This window comes from Myotis lucifugus, unplaced genomic scaffold (genome assembly GCF_000147115.1).
Source record: "Myotis lucifugus unplaced genomic scaffold, Myoluc2.0 scaffold_92, whole genome shotgun sequence".
Lineage (NCBI taxonomy): Eukaryota > Metazoa > Chordata > Mammalia > Chiroptera > Vespertilionidae > Myotis > Myotis lucifugus.
This window is the reverse complement of record NW_005871140.1, coordinates 2846498-2872866: the sequence shown is the minus strand read 5'-3', so window position 1 is coordinate 2872866 and position 26369 is coordinate 2846498. Positions and strand designations below refer to the sequence as shown.

The window sequence follows — 26369 nt, the reverse complement described above, 5'->3', positions numbered from 1 at the left end:
AAGCCCCCCCCCCCTCCCGCCCCGCACCTTCCCCCGATTTAAAACAAACACACCAATCCAAAGTAGGGAATTCCGTGCCCCCGCCCCACCGTATATAGACTCTATGCGTAGCCAGAGGCGCAGGAGAAAAGTCCTGCCCTTCCTCTCCCAAAGAATGTGCCAGCCCGGTGTCCGCAGTGCTGGAGACAAGTTCAGGTGTAAGTGCAGCGGAAGGGAGGGCGCTCTGTGGACAGCGGCACGTGGAACTTTTTGCATCCCTCCCGAAACCCTGGCAGAGTAACCGCCAGGAAGGCTTGTGAGGATCGCTCTGGGATGCAGGGATGAGTAACTGGAGGTGGGCATAAAAGAGCAAAGGCGGGAGTTTCAGCGATCACTGGATCTGTGCAGCAGAAGGAGGAGGAGGAAATTTGGCGCAGTTGGAGCGGGCGAGCTCCAAAGTCTGGCCAGGCGGTCAGGCGATCTTCTTAGGGCAAGTGAATAAAATGAGCATCTTTAAACGACGAAATCACGGGCTCCTTTCTCATAGGCTATGCCGTGCGGTGCTCGGGGAGAGGGGTCATGAGTTGCTGCTTTGAAACTTTTGGTAAATTGGACTTCTGGTGTCTAGGAGGTGGAGACAGTTATTTAATTCCTCAGCGTTTAATCCTTTCATTGCCAGCAAACTTTAAAAGGTTTTCCAACTAGATTCCTGGGGAGGAGGACATTGCAAGTTGCACAGCTTAAGGGCTTAAGGGACAGGAGAAATGACTGCTGTCGAGGAAATGCAAAATGTGCTCACTTGTTTTTTTGTGTTTTTTTGTTGTTGTTTTTTAAAGAGAAAATCAAACTAACGCCAGCATGAATGTTTGGCAATGCTAGTCCCTTTTTATTTTTCTTTAGGATTCCTGGCATTTAGTACTGGGTTCCTTTGTTTTGTGGAGCAAATGTGTTGAAAAATGAAAAATTTAAAAAGGAATACTGGTCTCTTTATTATATGTGAAAAGTAATGAAAGTGTGATGAGATGCTTCAAAATCTGATCATGTGCAAGGTTTTACTGCCCAAATATGTGAAGCAGGGTGATGTAGCTTCTTGATAGTTCGAGGCAGTGTATCACTGTGTCTTGTTTCAAGCTTTTAACAGATTTCTCAGGTAGAGGAGGGAAGACCCTCGTCCCGTTTCTGAGAATTTACCCCAAAAAGGTTTTTCCCAGGTGTTGGTGTTTAAAATTCTTAGGATAAGTTCATTTTGTGATGTGAGTGGGGGTAAACATAGCATTTTAAAAAACAGCTTTTTATTGACTTGTCTGTAAAGGTTCCTGTGAAAGTTTTGAAGCTCTCTGCCTCAGTCTGACATTTTCTTCAAAGGACTCCAGATTAAAGAAGATAGACACTGCAGGTGCACTGTTTTGATAAAACATTTGAAAGAGAACATGGTTAAGATGAATTCAAATGAGGTGCCAGCCACCCATTTAGCCATTCAGAGTGATAGGGGCCTGTGCTTGCGGATGAAAAGATGTTCTGTTTGTCTTGCTGGGGCAAAGGTGCAGAGAGGCACAGATGTTCACTTGATGGAAAAGGCAACCCTACGTTGACGTTAGGAGTGTGAATTGATCACCTTCTAAGTCCTGTCTCTTCTAGGCTTCCAATGGCAGGGTCTAATGCTCACTCCTATAAGTCATGGCATAGATATTTACATAATGGGTGTGTATATTTTATTTTAATTAGTGAGTTTGTTCCAGAAATATTTAAATTGTTTCTGGCACTGAGGGCAAGGATTGTTACTGAGAGGTCACCATGGTCTAGACATGAATTTTGTTTCCTTCGCTTCTTGATGTTCTGTATTTCACACAATAGACATTGATGGCAGGAACATGAGAATTGCCATGCAGTTTTTACATCACTCTCTAATTGTGCTAACACTTTAAGTTCTCGCAGTCTGGAAATGTGTGTGTGTGTGTTTTTTCCTCTGTGCTTTGATGGCTAACATTCTTGCTAATGGCAGTCATTTCTATAACAGGAAGATGTTTTCATTTGTATTTACTTTTCAGCATGGCACAATTATGCAGTTTTGCGCTTCAGTACTGTCTCGGTACTTTGTGTCTCAAAAGAGAATTACAGTACTTAGAACAGGACTGCAATTTGAAGCAGGTGTTGTGTTTTACTGTTCTGCAAAATAACAGTAAAATATAATTGTGGGGGAAATTAAGGAAACAGCTGCAAACTTGGTATGAAAACTGCTACATTATGATTCGTAAGCAGTTCTTATAGATATCTTACATCAGAGGGGCAGGGAAAGACTTTAATTTCGTTAATCCTACTGGCCTGCTTGTCTATCAACTGGTGCTTAAAGGACTCATACCTCCCATGAAGTCAGGAAGAAGAAAGAGAACCCAAAGGGATACTGTTTAAAATGCCAGCGTACCAGGGATTCCTCTCTGGGCAGTGCCTTTGGACATTAGGAACGCAGGCAAGGTTGGGTGTTGTTCAACTCGCTTTGCTAAGATGAACAAGGCAATGACTTGAGTGGAACGCTGTGGAATTTCTCAGCCCAGCTAGCATATGGAGGACTACACAAGCCCCGGGTTGCAAAATAATAAAATAAATGGCCTATAGCAGGCCATCTGCCTTTTGCTTGATATTTAAGGTGTTTCATGCCAAATTTAAATCTAATCTTATTATTCTACATATTTTGATTTGAGCGAGCAGCTAAGACTCAGAAGCTTAATGGTGCACAATGGCAAACAGATTCGGATGTGGAGCACTGAACGTAAGAGCGTGGGTTACCCAAGGGTTACCCGAGGACTGTGCTGCCCGCCACTGCTCCTCTACTGCACTGATCGCTGAAAACAGCCTCCACGCAGGGCTGTGCTTCCTTCAGTCTTTGCACACCTGCTATGAAAGTAAACATCCTCATTTCTGAACCCAGTGCAGCAAATCATATATTGACATTTAAAAGAAGATTCAAAACTAGTGGAAAGGTTAAAAAAAAAGTATGAAATTAATTACTGAGAATTATGCAGCAACAAGCAGGAACGAGGCAGGTGGGAGATGTAATGGTCCCCCTCCTTTAGTGCTCCCTCCTGCCTGGAGGAGGGATGGTAATGAATGCATCCAAAGCGGTGGTCCAAGCCTGGATGTGTTTGCCTTTCCCCCAAGTGACCGCAGTCTTTAGAGACATGATGTTCGATTTAGCATGAAGGATTTGCTTTACCCTAAAGTTCTTTGCAGGAGTTGAATGCATATGTATAGTAGGCATTGAGTACCTATGTATTTTGGGAGCTACCTCGTAAAAGAAAAAAAATATGTTTAACGTGTGCATATATGATGCGTGTAGTACAGGTACACACAGGTATTGTTATGAGCACAGCTTTTTAAACTTACATATGTTGTTGCATGTTACGGCTGTGTTAAGCATTGAGATTTCAAATTATTATATGACACCAACTTTGTACGGACCCGATACTCCAATTAGCAGGAAGAGTCTCCCACTTCGAGCACAAACCATTTATAGTTAGACTCCATGGCAACTGGGGATATGGCCCTTCTGTAATTCATGTTAAGTGCCATAATTATAATTAAAGAGGAAATCTTCCTTTGAACACCACTGAAATGATTTGCTAGCAGCCAGTGGTGTCGCATGGAGTGCAATGTCCACTCTGAAGTGCCCGCAGGATAGAGAGTTGGAAGAGGTGGTATCCACGAGACAGCAATACACATTGAGATTTTTTTCTGGAACCAGTTTCATGTCCGGGTGTCACAGTTGAACACCCTCTTTTTCTTTGTTCTCATTTTATAATTTTTTTCCCCCAGAAACGCACAGCAGTATTGATGAGTAGATCCTTGGGTGCAGAGGCTGGCTGAAGCGCACCATGCCTGCTTCCATCCTTCGCTCCGGAAAGTTGTGAATTGCTCATGCCTATAGCGAGGAAGGATGGCACATGGGATTCCTTCTCAAGGCAAAGTTACCATATCGGTGGATGAATACAGCTCTAACCCCACCCAGGCGTTCACGCACTACAACATCAACCAGAGCAGATTCCAGCCGCCACATGTACATATGTAAGTATCGCTCATGAACTTTTAAAAACTAGCCATCAAGAAAATAGACATAAAATAAGAAAGTCATTGATGACTTCTGCCGGGGAGAATAAAAGACCTATGATTCGCAAAACAGATGCTTATCTGTGGTCCTCACTATCGCTTGGAGGAATACCCTACATCTGTGTAACACCTCAGAGTGTCAGAGTACTTTCAATTTGATTTTCAGAGCCTCTCTTGGGTGGTGGTAGGCCGCCCACGTTTTATGGATAACATCAGAGAGGTTAAGGTATTTGCCTAATGTCACACAGTGAATTTTGGCAGAGTCGCCTCCTGATCCCCTCGCTCAGTTTGCTTTACATTGTATTGCTTGTCTCCATGAGGACATATTTCTTGAAAATTTCTAGTTTCCCCCCTCACCTCACCTTACTACCCCTTTACATTCAGCTGGGAAATAGGCCTAATCAGGACTAATTGTTCAGCCCCGCCAAATCCGCTGCCTTGCCTGTTGCTAGTGGAAAGTGTACCGCATGTGCACCACTCAAACAGGGAACAAAGGTCTAAGGGACAGTGGAGCACTTGGTTACAGGAATTGTACTTTTCTCCCTCTCCCTAATACTGTTTAAATCAAGTGCGGTTTAAACTGTTTCAGGAACAAAGTGTGGGAGAAATCAAGAGGGAGGATTTTGCAGCACCTGGATGCACACCAGCTTTTTTCTGTTCCTCTGCCACAGGATGTGCGGGGCATTCAGCAGATGGGGCAAAAGGTCGCCATCTCCCTTGTTTATTCAAGGCCTGGTGCTCATTCTCTATGAGACCCTTCCAATGGCTAACATGCGTCTTTCATAGTAGGACTAAACCTCTTTGAAAACTATTGTATAGTCGAGAGAGAAAGGAGGTTAGAGCTCTGTTGACTGTTTTTGCCATCCCTGGCAAAATTGAACTCAGGGCATATCTAAGTCACAAGCTCTTTTTGTTTTTTTAGTAATTGTTTTATTTGGGCATTTAAAAAAATAGTGGGACTGCCCTCCCTCAACACACACACACACACACACACACACACACACACACTCAAATTTAGAAACACTAACCAAACAAGATCTTTTTTTTTGACTATTTGGATATTAGTGTATAATAGGATGTTACTTTGCAAATATATCCAGTAACCCCTCAATTTCCATGTGATGGGATTTCTAACAAAAAAGAGAAAGAAATCCTTGTAAATGGTTTGTATGCTAAACTATTTCTGAGAATTTTATACTTGCTTAAAATCAGAATATATTCATGATTATGAAGTATTGCTAGCATGATTTTAAGGAAAAGTTTTAAGGTAAATCATATTTTTTTTGTTAAAATGGTTTTTCCGAATGATAACTATGTATTCACTTCAAGATTTCTTTTATTCTCCTATTTCTAATAATTTCTTTTTTTTCAAATCCTAGTATGTGACAGGATTTGTGGACGTAGGATACTTTAGCTCTGTTTTGCTGGGGTGACATTTTGCATTAAAGAATCGCAAAGTACTTTCTGGATTCTGTTCCCTTTTAGGCAAAAGAAAGTATGTTTTGGCCTAGATTCTGGGAAAATGACTGACAGGGAATCTCAGCTTAGTCTTCACTTGTTGGTTGCCATGAGATTCCACTCCTGAACTGTGGATACACAGAGATATTTAAAGGTCATTTAACCTTAGAACTGATCTGCTTAGATCTAGCCATGAAATATTCGAAGGACCAGATCATACCTTTTTTGCAAAAAAGGCTTGACAAATGGGGTTTGTAATGGTAGCCTAGACATCCGGGGAGCCCTTTTTCCAGATTGCCTTCCTACCTTGGAGTAGAGGATTCTTCCATGGTCTGGGTCCAGCTTGCCTTTTCATCTTTATCACCCACTGAGGGCTTCCTACCTGGACCCTTTGCTTCAGCCATACAAGTTGATTCACTGTCACCTGAGCACACCCTGAGCCTTTCCATCTTGGTGCCATGCTCAGCTCATCAAATGCCTCAGAGCCCGTTCAGGCTCCTCTACATCTATGAAACCTCTTCTGTCTCTCCCAGTCCGAACTGACTGTGCCTTCCCTGCCCCACACATGATGCCCCTAGTCATCTGGCATGTACTTCAGTACTAACTCCATTATTACTGTTCTCTCTCTCTCTCTCTCTCTCTCTCTCTCTCTCTCTCTCTCATTTATTTCTTAAAGGCAGGGATCGAGTAGGTAACAGGTATTCAAGAAATACTGATTGATTGCTCAATCCATCCATTGATTTGATTGTGCATTGAGATAAGAAATTAATGTTTTAGATTTGGAGATTTTCATTGGAATTTTTCTGAGCTGTTTTAACATCATGAGTGTTTGAATGATGGTGTATCCTGTTTTCAAGATGTTGACCCGCCTTTTCCTTGCCTTTACTTTTTCATGTTTCATATCTTGACACAGTGACTGGTTCATACTCGGCATCCAAATATCTTGGTGAAATGTGCTAATGTTACTTTCCATTATTTTTTAAAAAGATTGCCCTTAGTCCAAATAGAAACTTAAATTGGCTGGAAAATATTCATACAATATTTAGTTTTTCTTCAGTTTTTTGTGTTTTTTTTTTTTTTTTGAAATTTTTAACATGTCACATAGGGCTTTGCTCCCCTCCCTGAAGATATGTTGTCTTTTCCACTTGAAATGTTACTCATTTATTTTGCATGGGATTCTTAAAACACTTGTTTTCCTTTTTCACTTACAATTGAGGCCTATGAAGACCCATGACAGACCACCCGGATTGGAGTTGCAATCTTGCTTCCTTAAATGATCCGTGGTTTTCTTTCATGCAGCTTTGTTGGGGTTTTCTCACCATAATTAAGGACTACTATTAATTCACTTCCCATTTAATTCAGTTAGTCTCATCTCAGCCTTGTGACCTCCTTGGTCAACTTACTTCCTTTCTCCAGGCCTCAGTCTACTCATCTGTGAACATTTGTACTAAATGATAGTTATGGATCTTTTAGCTCTGACATCCTAAGATGAAGATGGCAACCAAGACAATATTTATTTTCAAGGTGTTGCTTTGGGAGGACACAGAAACATAAGACCTGCTCCCATCTTCATGAAGTCCATCATGATTTCAGAGCTGTTGTTCAACTGGCTTTAAGAAGTTTACTGCTTGGTCTTGGTTTGCTGTTACCTGTGAGTTCTGATGAGGCTGCCACCAAGCTTTCTAAAAAACCACTGGCCTGCGTCTCTGTGACGTAGAGAAGTTTTTAAAAAATATATTTTTTAATTATTTCAGGGAGGAAGGGAGAGGGATAAAGAGAGAGAAACATTAATGATGCAAAGAGTCATTGAACGGCTGCCTCTCGCATGCCTCACACTGGGGATCGAACTCACAACCCCAGGCATGTGCCCTGACTGGTAATCGAACTGTGATCTCCTAGTTCATAGGTTGATGCTCAACCACTGAGCCATGCTGGCCAGGCAGGAAGATTTTTTTTTTAAAGAAAGCAATCCAATGTGACCTTGGGAAAGAAAATTAAAACACAGCTGGAGTTGGCAGGGCAGAATTTAACCCAGAATTTGTGTGCCCCTCTTCCCAGACTCTTGAACACACTAATAGATGTGCTGATTGAAAACCAACAATTAATAAGGCTTTATTTTTCTATAACCCTTTCATCTTTCCCAAGAAGACTGTTGAGAGAATTATTTAGTATTTAATGATGGTGGGAGGAGCTGCTAAAGGAACCAATGTAGGTTTGAAAACACTGTAATGATTTTGTATGTTTTTTTTTTAGTATTTTTTTTAAAATATATTTTATTGATTTTTTACAGAGAGGAAGGGAGAGGGATAGAGAGTTAGAAACATCGATGAGAGAGAAACATCGACCAGCTGCCTCCTGCACACCTCCTACTGGGGATGTGCCCGCAACCAACATACATGCCCTTGTCCGGAATCGAACCCGGGACCTTTCAGTCCGCAGGCCGACACTCTATCCACTGAGCCAAACCGGTTTCGGCGATTTTGTATGTTTTTAATTATCTGAGAGCCTTATAAAATACTAGGGGCCCAGTGCACAAATTCGTGCACCTTGAAAGGAACTGTGGGCCTTGAGGCTGCAATGGGCACAGGGGAGGGTCTCGGCCCATCCTCCATGCCTCCACCCGGCCCCTCCTGCCATGGTCCCCAACCCAGCTGTCTGCCGGCAGCCCTGATCCCACCGCCACCGCTCCCACACGCTGATGGCACAGAGAGATTAGGGCTGGTGCCAGCAGCGGATGCGAGAGGGGCTGGCCCTGATCACCCCTCAGGAGCAGAGTGAGGTGGAGAAGCCCTGAGGGGTGATCGGGAATGCCAGCCACTGCTTGCACCCACTGATAGTGCCCAGCGATCGGGGCTGGTGCCAGGCGCTGGCAGTGGGTGTGAGCCGTGGCTCCAGCGCCGGCAGCAGGTGTGAGAGGCGGCTAACAGCCCCAATTGCCCATCAGGAGCAGGGGGATGTGGAGAAACCCTGAGGGGCATTTGGGGCCAGCAGCTGCTGCTTGCACCTGCTGATGGTGCCGAGCGATCTGGGCCAGCGCTAGACACCAGCAGCGGGTGTGAGCAGTGGCTCTGGCGCTGGCAGCAGATGTGAGCACCAGGCAGGACTGCGGTGCGCAGGAGCAAAGAATATTCAATAACCACCAGAGGCTCACCCCGATGACAGCGACTGGCACCGCACCTTGGTCTGGTGCCCCTGCTCACCTGCTCCACCATCCTGCTGTGGACAATGCCTGCCATGTTCCGCGCTCTGCCACCAGCTGCTGACACCCGCCATGTTCCACGCGTGCCCCCTGGTGGTCATAGTGACCGGTTGTTCGGTTGTTCCACCATTTGATCTATTTGCATATTAGGGTTTTTTATATATACTAGAGGCCCGGTGCACAAAATTCATGCATGGGTGTGGTCCCTAGGCCTGGCCAGTGATCAGGGCCAATCAGGTTCCCCGCCTTCTCGCCTCTCCCCCACCTTCCCTCTCCGCCACATCTGCTGCCACCCACCCCATGGTTCCCCATCTCAGCCCGGGGGCCTGTGGGCTGAGGGCAACTCCTGCATTGAGCATCTGCCCACTGGTGGTCAGTGCATGTCATAGCGACCGGTCGTACTGTCGTAATGGTTGCTTAGGCTTTTATATATAGAGATAGATTCAGGACTTTTTAGTAGAGTGTCCAACCATCCCAGTTTTTGCACTGAAAGTCCTGTGTTTTGAGAGACCATTAGTCATACACTAACCAGGATGGTTGGTCACTTGCTTAATTCTTCACCTTTTTCTTTGAGGGTTGGTTGTTAAGAAGCTCAAAACAAATTTTATTTTCAGTTTTAGTTAGTTTATTTGTATATATCTTTGGTTGTCAACAACCCTTGGGTCTTCTTTTTAAAAATAATTTATTTTTCAATTATAGTTTACATTCAATGTTATTTTATATTAGTGCCAGATGTATAGGATAGTGATTAGCCAATCATATATGACCTTACAAAGTGATCCTGGGATCTTACTTAGCTCTGGTTCTTTTGCACTTGTTTTGGGAGACACTATAGCACAGTGGTGAACATCTCCAGGGGAATCAGATTGTTGGATTTAAAACTGGCTGCACCACTTACTAGTAGTGCAACCAAACACCAAGAAATGTATCCACGTTTCTGTGTTTTTTTTTCCCACTTGTAAAATGTGGACAATAAAGTAGTGCCTATCTCAAAAGGTTACAAACAGTATTACTTGTAAATTTCTTAGAGGAGTGCTTAGTGCTTGGTTATATTCAGTAAATGGTAGATATTATCATTAATTGTTGTTTTATAAATTCTACATTTGTGTTTTTAATTATAAGTTGTTTCCATTCATTTTGAAAACCAGTAGAGTATAAATAAATGAATAAATTTTAAAAAAATAACTTACTGGTAAGTGTTGTCCAGCAAACTTTTCTGGGTGGGTTGGCAGGTATCCTAATTTTTTAGATCACAGCTTAGGAGTGTCTTACCTACCTTTAATTGTTCCATGGGAGTGACAGTCACAAGGGAGAAGGAATCTAGTGAGCTGAGTGTTGCTTGGTTATTCTCTAGGGTATCACAGTGGCCTTCCTTCATGTGGGCTGGTCTCAGGTCCTTGTAACCCCAATTAATGCCTTAGACTCCCCACTTGACAGAGGTTAAAACAGAAGCATCAAGAGTTAATCATAATAACTAGGGTTGAGTGCAAAGGGGACAGCTTCAGCTGGGAAATGAGGACAATATTCATATGGTGGCTGATAATGAGGTCTGAAATAATAGATCTCTACAAATGCTGATCCCACCAGTTAGTTACAGGGTTAGTTAGGTGATGATGGACAAATTACTGAACCTCAGTCTTCTCATCTGTAAAATGGGTTTAATGACCCTTTATAATGATTGTGAGCATTAAATGAGGTGATGCATATGACATATAATGGAAAGATAGCACTTGATAAACAGATGTTGGGATAAAATTTATGGTCTTTTTCACTACTTGGTGAGCATGAGATAATTGTTGGTTAATATTTTTATTTCTGAACTGCTTGGTGGTATAAAACCTGACAATGACTTACGTACTTGTTGCTTTGTTGAATTCTATAGGATGTCAGTGTTTAATTGGGCATTTTGATCTGAAGCATTTAGGGTGTCTGGGTGATCATTCCATGCCAGAATTCTTAAAGGATTTTGTTTCTTTCATCTGAAGTTTCATTCTTATGTGGTAGAAAGTAAATATTTATTTCAGGGCTGTATTAGGTATCCTTAGGTACAAAAACAAAATTACAGAAGAGCATTACAGAATTGTGTTATTTGGTTTAAAAAAATATAGAAGTGTGGAAAGATAAATACCAACATTCCTGATGATTATGTAGGGAATAAATTTGGGAATGAATTTGCTAAAGGAGTGTTGGATAAAAGACCTTTCATTTTTTACTTTATATACTTAACAACTATGTAATACTTTTTTGATGAAAACATTTTTTAAAGAATGACAAAAATATAATTTATCTACAAGTCCCTCTGCTTTGTCTGCAAGATATGCAATAAAAGCTCCCTCTGCTGCAAATCTACTTACTTTGGGCCTCACTTCCTTAGGTGGTACCAAGGAATAGACCAAAGGCTATTTATTCGTTGGTTCAATAGAATTCAACTTGCTCATGTGTGGGAAGATGAGAGCAGTGCCAAGGATGCTGCCTACTTCTTAGTCCGCTACCTGAAGTGGAATTTTTTAAGAAGTATCTTCAAATTCATTTTTGGAAGCTGGCATTCTATAGTATCAGTGAATGAACAGCTTGCTGTAGGACACGACTTGATGGTGTTTAAGGGAACTTGGATTCCAGTCCTGACTTGGTCACTAGTTAGGTCTCTGATCCTTAGAAATTTGGGCTTCTCTGAATTTCGGGTTCCTCCCCAGCTATTGGATTTGATACCCTTTAGCAGACTGTCTCACTCTGGCAGTTTAGGATTTCTTCTATGTTTTATCTTTTCTTTAGTCTATTTGAAATTAAGAACACAAATCCCTCATCATTAGTGATATTCTGCAGGGAAAGAATATAATAGGGAGGCATCATAGAGATATGGTGGGGGGAGAAGAAAAATGACTCCTAACTCTCAGACGGAGGAAGAGTAATATCAATGAATGAATGAATGTCTGGGGCTCTGTAAAATTGCACATGCTAAAGAAGGTAGAATTTCATCCTTTCCTACAGAGCTGGGCTGCATTAGCTGTTTGGAAAAAAAAATTCGAAACATTTTTCTCTTGGTAAGCCACTTTCTCATTCTCATTACAAATTTATCACTGGCCCGCACATTAGCATGGCCATAATTTTTGTTAATGTTTTCAATCTGAAATTCATCGTGGAGATGCTGAATGGCCCTTTTAGCTTGCACTCATATATAAACACAGGGTATTTTTCTTTTCCTCTCCCCTTTCTTTTTTAAAATAAGTTCTTTTTCCTCTATATTCCCTGAGGGTACTGGTCTTGTGGTCCGTGACAGTTGACTTTGTTGTACAGCTGACTTTTCCCCTATTCTGTAGATTTCTTTGTTTGCATTCGAGCATTAGAAAGCCAGGCTAAAATCAGACAGATCTTTTTTTTTTTTGTCCATATGGATTTGTTCTTAGAGCCCTAGCTGTATGTTGCACAACTGGGTGGTATTTTTTGTTTGTGTTTTTGGTTATTTAACTCTCTGGGAGGGTAAAGAATTCTGATACATAAAGCAGATCCTCTGTAGTATGGTATTTCTGGATTTCAGATTCTGAAATACTTAACCTACATTTATGGAGGTAAAACAAGAATCATAGGGAGAGTGTGGCCGCCATCGATGGATAGACATATAAAACGAAAACAATCATATCACTTCTGCTTAAGGGTTGAATCTGTATCTTGTTCAAAATACAGGGTTTTTTTTAAACGTCTTTCATGGAAATGTTTCGATAAAAATATGCAAAATGGCAAGGCAAGCTGACCAGGAAGTAATGTAACAGAGAGTCTGCATTTGAGACATTTAATTTTAATTTGGAGACTTCAGAGCTTATGAAGATGCATATTTTAAGATCTAAAAACAAAGTAGGGCCAGTGTATCTACCACATTTTGTATAAAAAAACCCCCAGGTAGTTTTGAACTGTTTTCACAAAGAAGAGAAAGCTCCCTGCGTCTCAGAAGATCTATCCATCAGCTCGTTTTGATTCCTTTGCAGTATTTCCTTAGCTCTCTCCTTCCCATTGTCTTTTTCCCTTTTAGATTTTCATAGCATACTGGAAACTAGACGTTTCAGGAGCTACTCTGGCATGATTAGGCTATTATTTCAATATCAGTGCGGATAAAACTACCCCATTTGTGCAGACCACCATGTTAGTGTGTGTGTGTGTGTGTGTGTGTGTGTGTGTGTGTGTGTGTTTTAATGTACAAAGTACAGTTGGAGACTTTGTGTAGAAACACTAACTCTGCAGAGAGGAAACTCGGTTGGATTTATTGGCCCTTGCAGTATTTGGGTCTGCATATTTTTGTATTATTTTGCTTTGAAGATTTCTTGTTTTCCATTGCTGCCCCTGTAGAAGGGTAAAATGTATGCAAATAAGAAAATGCATTTTTGTAGGCTTTTTTTTCTCTTCCTTACCACAAATCAAGAATGTAAGCTCCCTTAGTTGGTTTAAATTTTTGTGGAGTTTTATATTAAGTAGCAAAGCTCTTGACACTAGTTGGGAAAAAAAAAGAAAAACTAACACCATTTAATAAAGCAAACAGAGATAAATTTTTAGTAGTCGATACTATTGAGCTTTAAAATTCCACGTGCGTGCTAAACCATTCTTGAAGTTCCTCTGTTGGCAGTTGCTTCCTTAAAATATTGCAGGGCCCTACACCATGACATGGACTCTACTTAGACCCATTTATTTCTTTGTACAGCTAGTCTCTGAAACCTTCCAGCTCGATAATTCTTGAGTTAGAAAAATATCATTTCCCATCTTGCAGTGGGCTACTTTGGCATTTATGCTGATTGGCTAAGGAAAGTGGCTCACTTGTGGTATTTGGGCCACAAACCAATACATATTGTACACTTAGTTAAAAATGTGTTTTGCACAAAGGCTTAAAAGGCTGAAATTAAGAAAAAATTAAGTCTCCCACCAGCTAAGCAACCTCAGCATGTTTCTCTAATTTCCTGAAAGATTTTAGCCTTTTGCTACGACAGAGACATTTTACCAGCTCTATTTTGGGTCTGAGTTTTGGAAAATTTTTCTCCCTTTTGTTTCATTTTGCTTTGCCCTAAGACTTCAAAGATAACCACAGACCCTACTAGACTATATTAGATTGATTTTTTTAAAATCACAAATATCATACCCCTTGCTCTTGGTTCTGCCTCATATTTAATGTGTTCCTTTTTTAAAATTTTCTTCTTTTTAAAAATTAACTAGTTTTTACATACTAGTCCTGCTTGGATATGCAGGGCGTGTAATGAGAAGATGCATGTTTTATGACCAAGAGAAAACTGAGGGTATGTGTAAAGGAGAGAGGGGGAGGGGGAGGGCGGGCCTAGCAGATATATTCATTAGCTCATAACTCTTTCTTGCAATTATGATGTCCCTGGTCTTGGGCTTGACTAACACCAGGAGAGTGTCAGTATCTCCAAACATGAGTCAACGGGGAGATAAGATAAACTGCATCTCAGCTTTCTGGGGTATGCATGCTAATTCTACATACCAATGAATCCAGCATTTGAAAAGATTAAAATACCAATATTGGATGCATTTGCCTGTTTTGATCTCTGAGAAGGAACAATTTGTTAGGTAATTCAACACTTTAGGTTTGTGTTTCAGTATTTTAAAAAAATCTGTTTGACAAATAGCGAACCATGAACTTGCTTTTGAGAAATGTAAGAATATCTGCAATTGCGATTTCCCAAGGTTCGCCATCTGTTAGTATCAAGGAGCCTGACCATATGTTGTGCTCAGATTCTGACTTTTACAGGTTAACTTGTTTTCACCTGGCTCTTAACCCTCACATTTTGGGCACAGCTGGCAGCACTGAAACCTATTTTGTCTCAAGCTTAAAGGAAAGAGGAATGGGAGGGGCAAACCTTTGGGAAGAAGCAACAGAGTTGGGAAGGCGGTGTTGGCTCCTAAAGGGTATGCATTTCTGACTCTTCCGTAATGCAGTTCAAAGAAGAAGCTATTTTTCTCTCTCTGTGAAATATAAAGGCTTGGGTGTTCTGTGCAGCACAGTGGAGTGAGTCTTGTCCCACCCCCTCGTCCACTGACACTCTGGAGAATTCAGAGGGAAATAGTAACCCCGTGGGAGGTTGCTTGCCCCACACTGTGTGCCTTGATGGTGGATGGCTAGTCTGTTTTGCATCTGTCCATCTCGACCCCTCCACCACATTAATGGCAGCCGGCACGCTCCACTGTTTATCTTGGAATTTGATCCCATCATCTTGGCAACCAAACTGGGACCTTTACTACTCAGATTGTTTGTCATTTGTTGTTAATTATCTGTTACCATAAATTCTGCACTTTGAGAAAAAAAAAGGAATGTTTTGTAATATTTCCTCCAACATGTAAGTGGAGCTTCATTTGCTGTGGACAAAAGAGGGGAGCCCGGGGGGAAATAGCCCTTTTGGGGAATTGATTTCAGGGAAATCAAATGTCCTCATTTTAAAGACAAGCTGGGTTAGATCCCACTACTGCAGCCAGAAAAAACCTCTGCAGTTCAGCACCGGTCTGTAGTGAGGAGACGGGGAGGGGGTGGGGTAATGATTTAACTTTACATAAGGGGTTTTGCCGTGGTCTCCTTGTGTCATAATTGTGTTTTGTGTGTGCCAGAGGCTAGAAGTTCCCTGCAATCGGTTCCTCCCTTTCAAAGGTTATTAAGACCAAGCAGTCCAGAGTGAAAAGTAGCTTCTGCTTACCTGCCTTTACGAGGTGTTTATTTTGTCAAGTGTAGAATGAAAATGGGCTTTCTGGCCATTAGTCGGTTTTAATCATGCCCCCACGCTCTGCAGGGAAGGTTGTATCACCTTATAAACCAGCAGTGCTGTTTTGCGAGGTGTTGTACCACAGGCAGCAAGAGCCAGGGCTGGACTAGTATCTTAATAAAGCTGTAAACAGAAGAAGAGGATAAAGAGAGAGGAAGAATGAATGCGTATATTTTGGAGGGGAGAGTTTGGGGCGTGGAGTGGTGGTTGCTAAGCAGACATGTAGGCACATTTAAAAATATTTTAAAAATCGCTTGAAGAGTTCCAAAAAAAGTATATTCAGAAAAGTATATTCAGTCTGTCTCTTCATCCCCATGCTCCTTGCATGTGCTTATTTATATTCTCTACTGTGTCTCGTCTTTACCGTGGGCATCATAATAATATGCTTTAATAGGTAATGGTGAAGGTTATATCACATGATGCTTAGTGCTTAGGAAAGAACTGAGCACAGTATCTCAGTGCTCACTGCATGTTAGCTATTATTAAGTACGATAATTAATAATAAATGTCATTAAGTTTGATGTGTCTGTTTACTTTTGAGAAGTGTTCCCCGCCGCCCCCCCTGTCCCCACCTCCGGCTCTTAATGTTTTTAGGATTCTCCCAAGTGATTCCCACACTAGGAAGGAAGAATTGAGTCTGTGTTAACCTACTGTTAGCCAGGGCATGGACTTAATAAACACTTATCTCAGTTTACTGCCTTCTGCCTGGGACAGTGGAACTCTAAGAGATGTGCCTTTTACCAGAGTTGTAGATGTTGCTTGGGTTTGCTGTCTTTGGTTTCCACGAGACCAGAAAATGTTCTTCCAGACCCATAAGGACTCATATAGTATTGTCCCTGAAATAAAACATCATTTCTACATATTCCACTTCCATTTCTCTCTTACTTTCTCTCTCTCTCTCAGTGTTTTTTTAAAGGGAGTAAAGGAGGTGTGTGTGTCTGCACCATTTTAGAACACAGATTTTTTTTTATTGTTGACATATTACAGATGTCCCCCATTTTCTCCTCCTTTGCCCCTGTCTACCCAGCTCCTTGCCCCACCCCACGCCTTCCCCACACTATTGTCTGTGTCCATGGGTAATGCATGTATGCATATGTGTTTTTTGGTTAATCTCTTCCTATCCCCTCCCCATCCCCATCCCCTCTGAGACCTGTGATTCTGTTCCATGCATCCATGCCTCTGGACCTATTTTGTTTGTTAGATTCCACATATAAGTGAGATCATGTGATATTTGTCTTTCTCTGACTGGCTTATTTCACTTAGCATAATATCCAGGTCCATCCATGCTGTCACAAAGAGTAAGAGATCCTTCTTTTTCACAGCCTCATTGTATTCTGTTGTGTAAATGTACCACCACCTTTTTATTCACTCATCTACTAATGGGCACTTGGTTGTCTTCTGGTCTTAGCTATTATAAATAACACTGCTATGAACATAGGGGTGCATATATTCTTTCCGATTGGTGTTTCTGGATTCTTATGATATATTCGCAGAAGTGGGATCTCTGGGTCAAATGGCAGTTCGAATTTTAATTTTTTGAGGAATCTCCGTGCTGCTTTCCACAGTGGCAGCACCAAATGTATTCCCACCAGCAGTGTACTAGGGTTTCCTTTTCTCACATCCTCGCCAGCACTTGTTGTTTGTTGATTTATTGATGGTAGCCATTCTGGCAGGTGTGAGGTGATATACCTCCTTCGAATTTTAATTTGTATTTATCTGATGATTAATGATGTTGAACATTTTTCTCAAGTCTATTAAGCATTTGTATGTTATCTTTGGAAAAGTGTCTATTCAGGTTTTTTGCCCATTCTTTAATTGGATTGTCTTTCTGTTATTGAGTTGTATGAGTTCTTTGTATATTTTGGATATTATCCCTTATCAGATATATCATTGGCAAATATGTTCTCCCATACACTGAGCTCACTTTTAATTTTGTTGCTGGTTTCTTTTGCTGTATAGAAGCTTTTTAGTTTGATGTAGACCCTAAGAAATCCTGCTTGCCCCACCTTGCATCTTGATCTCTGCTGAGGAGGCAGAAGCAGAGGCTATGCCTATAGGTCTCAATAGTCTCAGGGGGCATCAATGATTGACTTTTGGGTGGGGCCATTCCCCCCACTATCCTAGTATGTTTCCTCCTCGTGGGAAAACTGATAGACTCTCCCAGCTTCCAGCAGACTCCACCAGACTGCATACAAGGGGTTCCGTCTGGATAAGGTCAGGGAAATATTCTGGGACAGACTGAGACGTGTGGCGCTTGGATGGGGGAACACACCCACCATCTTCACTGAAACCTGAATAGCACCTCCCCTGACAGGAGACCCAGAGGTCGCATCCTCCTGATTCTGCCCCAAAGTCCTTTCAGAAACAGCCTTTTCAGTAATCAAGTCTGGAAGCCGGCCAGTAGGCAGAGATGGATGGAGATGGATACGTAGGTGCTTATGATGTTTGCTGATCAGCCTCAAGGCCCCATGCTGCTAACAAGCCCACCCTAGGGCACAGCCTGGCCCCTCCTGCACACAGCCAAGCCCTGTGGAGGCAGCCACAAACCATGGATCGCTCGAAGCTTCAATCACATTACCAAGAGCAAAATGTGGGCAGCTTCTGACAGTGGCTAGCACCAAATTACCTCCCAGGAGGCCCAGAAATGGCATACAAAATAGTCAGCCTCAGTCAACATAAGAGCAAGATCCAGGGAGCTGCTAGGAGGTACTAAACACTGCCCAGATGAACTCCACTTGCTTTTTGTTTTGCATTATTTTCTTTATTTTTTATTGCTTTGTTATTGTTTTTGTCTCTCTTTAGTCCTTCATAGTCTTATTTTTCTTTTTCCTTTTCTTACTCTAGTTTTTGTGTACTTTTTTCTTTCTCTTACTTTTTTTCTCATTTTTTCTCCTTTTTTATTTTCATATGTTTTCCTTCTTTTCTTTTATGCTATTTTTTTCCTATTCTTTGTTCTTTTTTTCCCCTTCTTCCTTCTTTCTTTTCATATTTTTTCCCCTCCCCTTTATTTCTTTGAGTATTTTTCTCTTTTGTATTATTGTTGTTCTCTTAACTCCTAATTTCTCTTTTCTGTAGTGGTTGTTTTTGTTGTTGTTATGTGTTTTTGTTTTGTATTGTTGTGTTTTGTCTTGTTCTGTCAGCACCTGTGTAACAGTTTGCATGACATGGTTGGGGTTGAGCCTCATAGTCAGCCAGCCTGAATGGAGAACCCACCCATGAATGGGACAACAATTAAGACCCAATTACAATAGGATAGCCCAAATAACCCACACAAGGGGCAGTCTTAGAGCATCCAGCTCAGGATTTCAAAGAGACTGCAACACTGGGTCCCACAGGACACCTACTTCAAAAGGTCACCCCACAAAGACTGGAAGGCATAGCAGTTCAATCTCATACATGGAAACAAGAACAAAGGGACAGAAAAAATGGGGGACAAAGATATAACTCCCAAATGAAAGAAAAGGAAGAAGCTCCAGAAAAAGAGTGAAATGAAATGAGGCAAGCAATTTATCAGATATAGAGTTCAAAGTAATGGTTATAAGGATGCTCAAAAACTTAGTGAGAATTACAAGGAACTTAGTGGAAACTATAACCATGAATGAGAACCAATTGGAAATGAAGGCTACCATATCTATGATCAAGAATACACTGGAAAGCTTTGATCTTAAGCATTGTATACTTTACTGGAGTAGATCTGAATGATCCTACTTCTTTGGAACAAACTTAATGCTTACTGGTTTCCAATTGTATTTAGCTTTGGGTTGGAATTTTAAAAAATAAAAACCTAAATAAAATAGGTGAAGTTCCCTGACTATTCAGGTGAGTACACAAGAAAAAAAAAAGAATACACTGGAAGGAATTAAAAATAGACTGAATGAAGCAGAAGATCTAATCAGTGATTTGGAAGACAAGGTAGAACAAAACACCCAATTAGAGCAGCAAAAAGAAAACCAAATTGAAAAGCAGGAAGATAGTTTAAGGGAACATTGGGACAACATGAAACTTAACATCTGCAACATAAGGATGCCAGAAGGAGAAGAAAGTGAGCAAAGAATAAAGAACTTGTTTAAAGAAATAATGACAGAAGACTTCTCTAACCTGGTGAAGAAAATAATCACACAAGTTCAAGAAGCACAGAGTCCCAATTAGATGAACCCCAAAAGACCCTCACCAAGACATATAATTAAAATGACAAACATTAAAGACAAAGAAAGAATCTTAAAGGCAGTAAGAGAGAGACGGTTACCTACAAGGGAGAGTTCCCATTAGACCAAACATGTCAAACATGATGTGCTTGCATTAGACTGTCAGCTGGTTTCTCAACAGAAACACTTCAGGCCAGAAGGAGTTGGCATGACATATTCAAAGTAATGAAAAACCAGGAGCTGAATCCAGTACTGCTCTATCCAGCAAGGCTATCATTTAAAATTGAAGGTAAAATAAAGAGCTTTCCAGCAAAACAAAACAAAACAAAACAAAACAAAAACAAAAAAACAAACAAAAAAAAAACTAATGGAGTACATTGCCAGCAAACCAGCATTGCAAGAAATGTTAAAGGGACAGCTTGAAGAAGAAGAAGAAGAAATGAAGAGAGAGAGGAACATAGGTATAAAGTAAAAAAGGCAATAAATAAGTTCCTAGCAATCATAAACTTAAGTGAAAATGCCTTAAATGTTCCAATCAAAAGACATAGGGTAGCTGACTGGATAAGAAAACATGACCCATATATATGCTATCTACAAAAGATCCACCTCAGAATAAAAGATTCACACAGACAAAAAGTGAAGGGATGGGAAAAATATTCCATGGAAATGGAAACAAACAAACAAAGCTGAAGTAGCAATACTCATATCTAATAAAATAGACTTCAAAAAAAGACCATGACCATAGACAAAGAAGGTCACTACCTCATACTAAATGGATCGATCTTGGGGAAAAAAAGGACACATATGTAATACCCTTTGTAATACTTTAAGCAATAAAAAAATTAAAAAAAAATAAATGGATCGATCTGCCGAAACTGGTTTGGCTCAGTGGATAGAGCGTTGGCCTGCCGACTGAAAGGTCCCAGGTTCGATTCCGGTCAAGGGCATGTACCTGGGTTGCGGGCACATCCCCAGTAGGAGATGTGCAGGAGGCAGCTGATCGATGTTTCTCTCTCATCGATGTTTCTAACTCTATCTCTCTCCCTTCCTCTCTGTAAAAAATCAATAAAATATATATAAAAATAAATAAATGGATCGATCCAACACGAAAATATAACCTCTGTAAACATAAACACACCCAACATAGGAGTACCTAAACACATAAAAAACCTTTTGGTGGGCTTTAAGGGAGAGCTGGATAGCAATACAGTCATAGTATGGAACTTTAACACCCTACTGACATCACTGGATAGATCTTCTAGATAGAAAAATCAACAAGGAAACAGCGATCTTAAACAACACACTAGATCAGATGGATTTGATTGATATTTGCAGAACATTTAATCCCAGAGCAGCAGAATATACATTTTTCTCAAGGACACAAGGATAATTCTTAAGGATAGACTACGTGTTAGGACACAAAATAAGTTTTAACAGATTCAAGAAAATTGAAATCATATCAAGCACCTTCTTGGATTACAATGGCATGAAACTAGAAAACTACTACAGCAAAACAACTCAAGAACATTCAAACACATGGAGGCTATATAGCATGGTATTAACAATGAAAGGTTTACCAATGAGATCAAGGAAGAAATAAAAACTTCCTGGAGACAAATGAAAATGAACACACAACCCAAAATCTCTGGGACACAGCAAAAGCAATCCTGAGAGGGATCTTCATAGTATTACAGTCCTACCTGAAGAAACAAGATAAAACTCAAATAAACAATCTAACCCTACAACTAAAAGAATTAGGAAGAGAATGACAAGAAAACCCCTGAGTAAGTAGAAGGAAGGAAATAATAAAGGTCAGAATGGAAATAAATGACAGAGACCGGAAAACCAGTATAAAAGATCAATGAAATCAAGAGCTGGTTCTTTGAAAAGATAAACAACAATGATGAATCTTTAGTCAGACTTATCAAGAACAAATAGAGAAGACTCAAATCAAATCAGAAGCGAAAGAGGGTAACAACTCGCATCACAGATATACAAAGGATTGTAAGAAAATACTATGAATAACTATATGCCAAAGAACTGGATAATCTGGGTGAAATGGACAAATTCCTAGAAATATACAATCTTCCAAAACTCAGGACGAATCAGAAAACCTGAATGGGCTGATAACAACTAATAAACTCAAAATGTATAAAAGACTTAAATGTAAGTTGTGAAACCATAAAAGTCCTAGAAGAAAACATAGGCAGTAAAATCTCAGACATCTCACATATTTTCACTGATATATCTCCTAGGGCAAGAAAAACAAAGGAAAAAATAAACAAATGGGACTAGAACACAGATTTTGATCAGACTTTCAGATTAAGCAATGAGTATTAAATTAATGTCTCAGACCTTATTACAGTTTGGGTAGAATATGAGACAGGGAGGAGGAGAATGGAGGCTGGCATAAAGCACCCTTAGACTGCTCTGGGGGAGGCTGGGAAAAGGATTTCACACTTTGGATTTCTTAGAAGCCATTAAAAGTCGGATGGGATCAGATTACTTGACTGCCCATCTGAAACCTGAAACTCTTGCCCTAAACCGTGCAATTGAGTTAAGCTCCAAATTCAAGGCCTCCCCCTAAGACTGGCCTCTGGGTAAGCCTCATTGTGGATTGCAAAATGATTTCCTTTGAGAGGAGCAAGACTATAGTGAGTTTTTTTATGGCCAATTGAGCCTGTACATTGGTGCCAGCCAGACATTTGGCAGCAGTTAGTGCCAACTTTGGTGATCTGTCCGCCGATTTTTCCCAAGGTCTTCAATCCTGTCTGGATTCGGTGCTGACATTGAAGGGGAAATACATACGTTGTAAATCCAACTTTGTAGGTATGCCCCCTGCATTTTGTATTTTTCATTTCTCCAAGTGAAGAGGAGAGAGCAGGCTGCTTTGTGGTTCAGAATGATGTCCACAGCCCTCCTCCCTAAATACTAAATACTATTTCCTTCCCTCCACCGTTGTCGCTTCTTTAGGAGACTCCTGATCCCCGCTCTCTGGATTAGGTGAACCCAGAGTAGCTATAAGTAATGCTTTCCCACAGTCACACTTATCATAAATGTATTTTCTAATTGTTTGTGAAAAGACTTTCTCCCGCTAGGCTCTACACTCTATGAAGGCAGCAACTCTTACTTTTTCTTGTATTTTATGCCTGCCTCCATCTACAGCAACTGTCGCAGCGTTAGGCACACTACACATGCTCCAAGTACCTGTTGAATGAATGAATGAAAGTTGGGTGTGCAATGATTCAGTATTCTCTTACTGTGTGCTCCCTTGTAATCATTCATTCATTTTGAGAGCATGTATTTAGACTTGACTTTAAAAAGGATAACATAAGCCCTAACCGGTTTGGCTCAGTGGATAGAGTGTCGGCCTGCGGACTCAAAAGTCCCAGGTTCGATTCTGGTCAAGGGCATGTACCTTGGTTGCGGGCACATCCCCAGTGGGGAGTGTGCAGGAGGCAGCTGATCGATGTTTCTCTCTCATCGATGTTTCTAACTCTCTATCCCTCTCCCTTCCTCTCTGTAAAAAATCAATAAAATATATATATATATTTTAAAAAAAGGATAACATAAGTCTCCATGTTTTTTTCAGGATGGAGCTGGATGAAGCTCAGAGTGAGTATTTTTGATACTCCTATATGAACTCTACAGTCTATTCTGCCTTTAGCTGACTTTTACATTGACAGTAGTAAGCTCTCAGGATAAACATCAGTTTCATTTTCAATGGACCCTAAATATTTGAATTTCCTATATTGTTCTTTACCTTAAAAACTGAGGCATTAGAAAGTATATTGTTTAAACTCCTTATAAAATGCTCATTTATTGATCCTACTTGAAGTCAACAATTATCAGAAGTGTGAAATTAATTAGGATATGTTTCAGCCCGATTAATGGGAATCTGACTGACAACTACCCTTAACATGTGGAGTTTACCAGGAAATGAAGACCATGAAAATGGGTCATTTGTTATCATGGGAATCATGCAATTTTATTCTGTACTCGGATGTTTTTTAACAACTTGGCTTGTTTTTTTCTTTTGAAATAGTAAGCTCTTCAAGCTCTTACAGGAACTATTTTGACAGAAATCTGCAATTTGTGTTAGTTGTGGATAATACAACATTAGTGTGATATAGTAATTGAAAACCTTTTGAAAGTTTTGATTTAAAGGTAAAACAAATGAAAGTTAAAGTAAGTATGTAATGGAGTTCTAATTATGGGTGATTCAACTACAAGCCTCTTGAAAACCAAACGATCAAAAAAAAAAAAAAAAGAAGCCCGTGTAAAGTGCTGAGCTTAAGGAAGAATTTTACCTGAAACCAAACTTAAAAGAGAGGAGATAATAGGAAAGAGAGGTGTGCATTGCCAGCACTTTGGGGCAGGAAGTTTTCAGTTTAGGTGGCTGACTTCTGGTTTTCTCCCTAACTGCCCTTGTGACTGCGTCTCCCAAGGAAGGTGTTGTATAATCAGGCTTTCTGGAGATGCCCTTTGGCTGAGGATGTATTTGAGTTTCTGGACTTGAGTGTGGTCTAGAATGTTGGGGGATCTCTTGGCCTCTAGGTAGAAGCGCTTTGATGGACCTGCCTCTTTGATACGTGACCTGTAGCTACAGGCAGTGACACTGTTTAGGTAAAGTGTGGTTTAGTAATTGAGGAGTCAGTGTTCCTTAGTATACGAAAATCTTTCTGTAAAATAGGAAAGACACCAAAATCCACATGTGCAATTTAAATGAGCTTGTATTCTGCATTATAAATATGCACCGGATGCCAAGTAGAAAACCGGAACACTCTCTCAGGATGCTGTTAGGGCCAAGCGGAATCTCATTAGGGACAGCTTCAAAGATCAGTTCCTCGTGTCCATAAAAACAAGTGTAAATTATCTGCTGCGCGCCTGCTGTTAGCAGCGCCGTGTTGCATTATGCATGATCCCAGACTGCACAGAGGAGACACAGGCTGCACAGAGTTCTGCAATAGATGTGGGGATTTCTCCATTATCTATATCTATATTTATATACATGTTTTTGGTGCTGAGTCCTACATTTTGGAAATTTATTGGTGTGTTTCAGTTAATGGAGGGTGACATATATAACCTGTTCCTACATTTTTGATGAATTGGAGTCAGTTCACAGAGGCATGATAAGACTCTGAATTGTTTATATGAACAACCAATCTACTCAGATTTATGTATCTTGTTTGCTCACATGTGGAGTCAGATTAGGGGGCCATGAGTGCATTCGAGGTACATAGAATTGGGTGCACTTGTTTCCACCATCCTCTCCCTCTTTGTGGTCACTTCGTTAGATTTTAGAAATATGTGTAAACGCATAGTACATTTAGAAAATGTAGTCGAGTTTATCATACAAGGCTTTACTAAGTAGTTTTGGAATAAATGACTAAGTGTCTGGGATATGTTCCTGAGCTTTACTGTGTGAGGAGATAGAGAAGCAGTACAGTGCAGTGTTTAAGAATATGAACTCTAGAACCAGGTTGCCAAGGTTTGAGTCTTGATCTACCTCTTACTAGCTGTTTGACTTTGGACAAGCTACTTAACCTTTCCGGCTTCTCATCTGTAAATGAGGGGGGTGGATTAGTCCCTACCTCAAATAGCTGTTCTGAGTGTTAAGTCAGTTGATATATGCATAGTACCTAAAACATTTCCTGGGACACAGTAAGTCCTATCAGAGTGTTGGCTCATATTGGTGTTATCATTGTTATCAGAGCTAGAACAGCTTCCACGACAGCTGGGGATGATGAGATATGGCACCCCCAGAGACTGAGGTTATATGTGTGCTTGAGTGCACACATACACGAGGCTGAGGGCAGGCAAAGCCAATAACGATTGAGGTGAATTGGGAAAAGCCATTAAAGATATAAAATACGTAGTGGTTGTGTATCTTTCTGGTCCACATAACCCAGGGAAATAACTATGAGGTCTTGGGACAAGGGTAAAAAGTATCAAGACAGAGGCAGCTGCTGTGTTCCTCTGGCCAGAGTAGAAGAAAGTGAGTGTAACCTCTCCTTTTCCCAGTTGTTTCTCAGAGCCTAGAACAATGCTTCACGTGGGGGGAAGATCATGTGACTTAAATTCACAAACAGTCCAGCACCGTTGACCTCCATGTTGAAATTTACATTTGCAAATATAAGAGGACAGCCAAGATGTCAGTATTTCCCTTCCTAGACTGGAAGCTCCGCCAGGGCAGGGTTGATGCTGGTTGATCTCAAAACCTCTGCCATGTCCAGGGACTCAGTAATCAAATACAGCTTTGACAAATCAATAAACAGTCTCTCATGTGTATTTCCTATGTTGTTTTGTCTTCACCGTAAATTATCAAGGAGTTTAAAATCTTCCCATCCTCTTTAGAGGGTCATCCCTGCTGTCATTATGCTCACCCAAGCACACTAGTTGTTGCCAAATCACTTGCTTCATGTTCCTCCTTGCAGTTTGCTGACTACCCTGCCCCCTCCTGTCACTCACGCATCAATATCTGAAGGATGGTTTGTTGGCAGCTCTCATATTTTGGCATTAAGTGATTAAGGCCTCCTTTGTGAGTCTACAGACCTCTAATACCTTTATGGGGAAATGAGAACCACTAAACTAAATGAATAAGGGAAAAGAATCGTTTGACTTGATGGGAGTCTTGGATACCATCTGCAGGACGTGGAGTAAATGAGCAAGATGCGTGGGAATTCTGGGGAAGTTGGAAGCCATTGAAAATGTTTCAATTAAATAAATCAATAAGTA

General features: G+C 40.8%; 1 protein-coding gene across 2 annotated transcripts in view; it reads left to right on the top strand.

The window, feature by feature from the left end:
* MPPED2 (metallophosphoesterase domain containing 2) overlaps nt 1–26369 on the top strand; it is a 168231-nt gene that overhangs the window by 2477 nt on the left and 139385 nt on the right. For both annotated transcript variants that reach the window (XM_023756378.1, XM_006091607.3), the window contains exon 2: nt 3790–4038. In XM_023756378.1, coding sequence (XP_023612146.1) covers nt 3911–4038 — 128 coding nt within the window. In that variant the 5' untranslated portion in view covers nt 3790–3910. The remainder of the gene's footprint in view (nt 1–3789; nt 4039–26369) is intronic.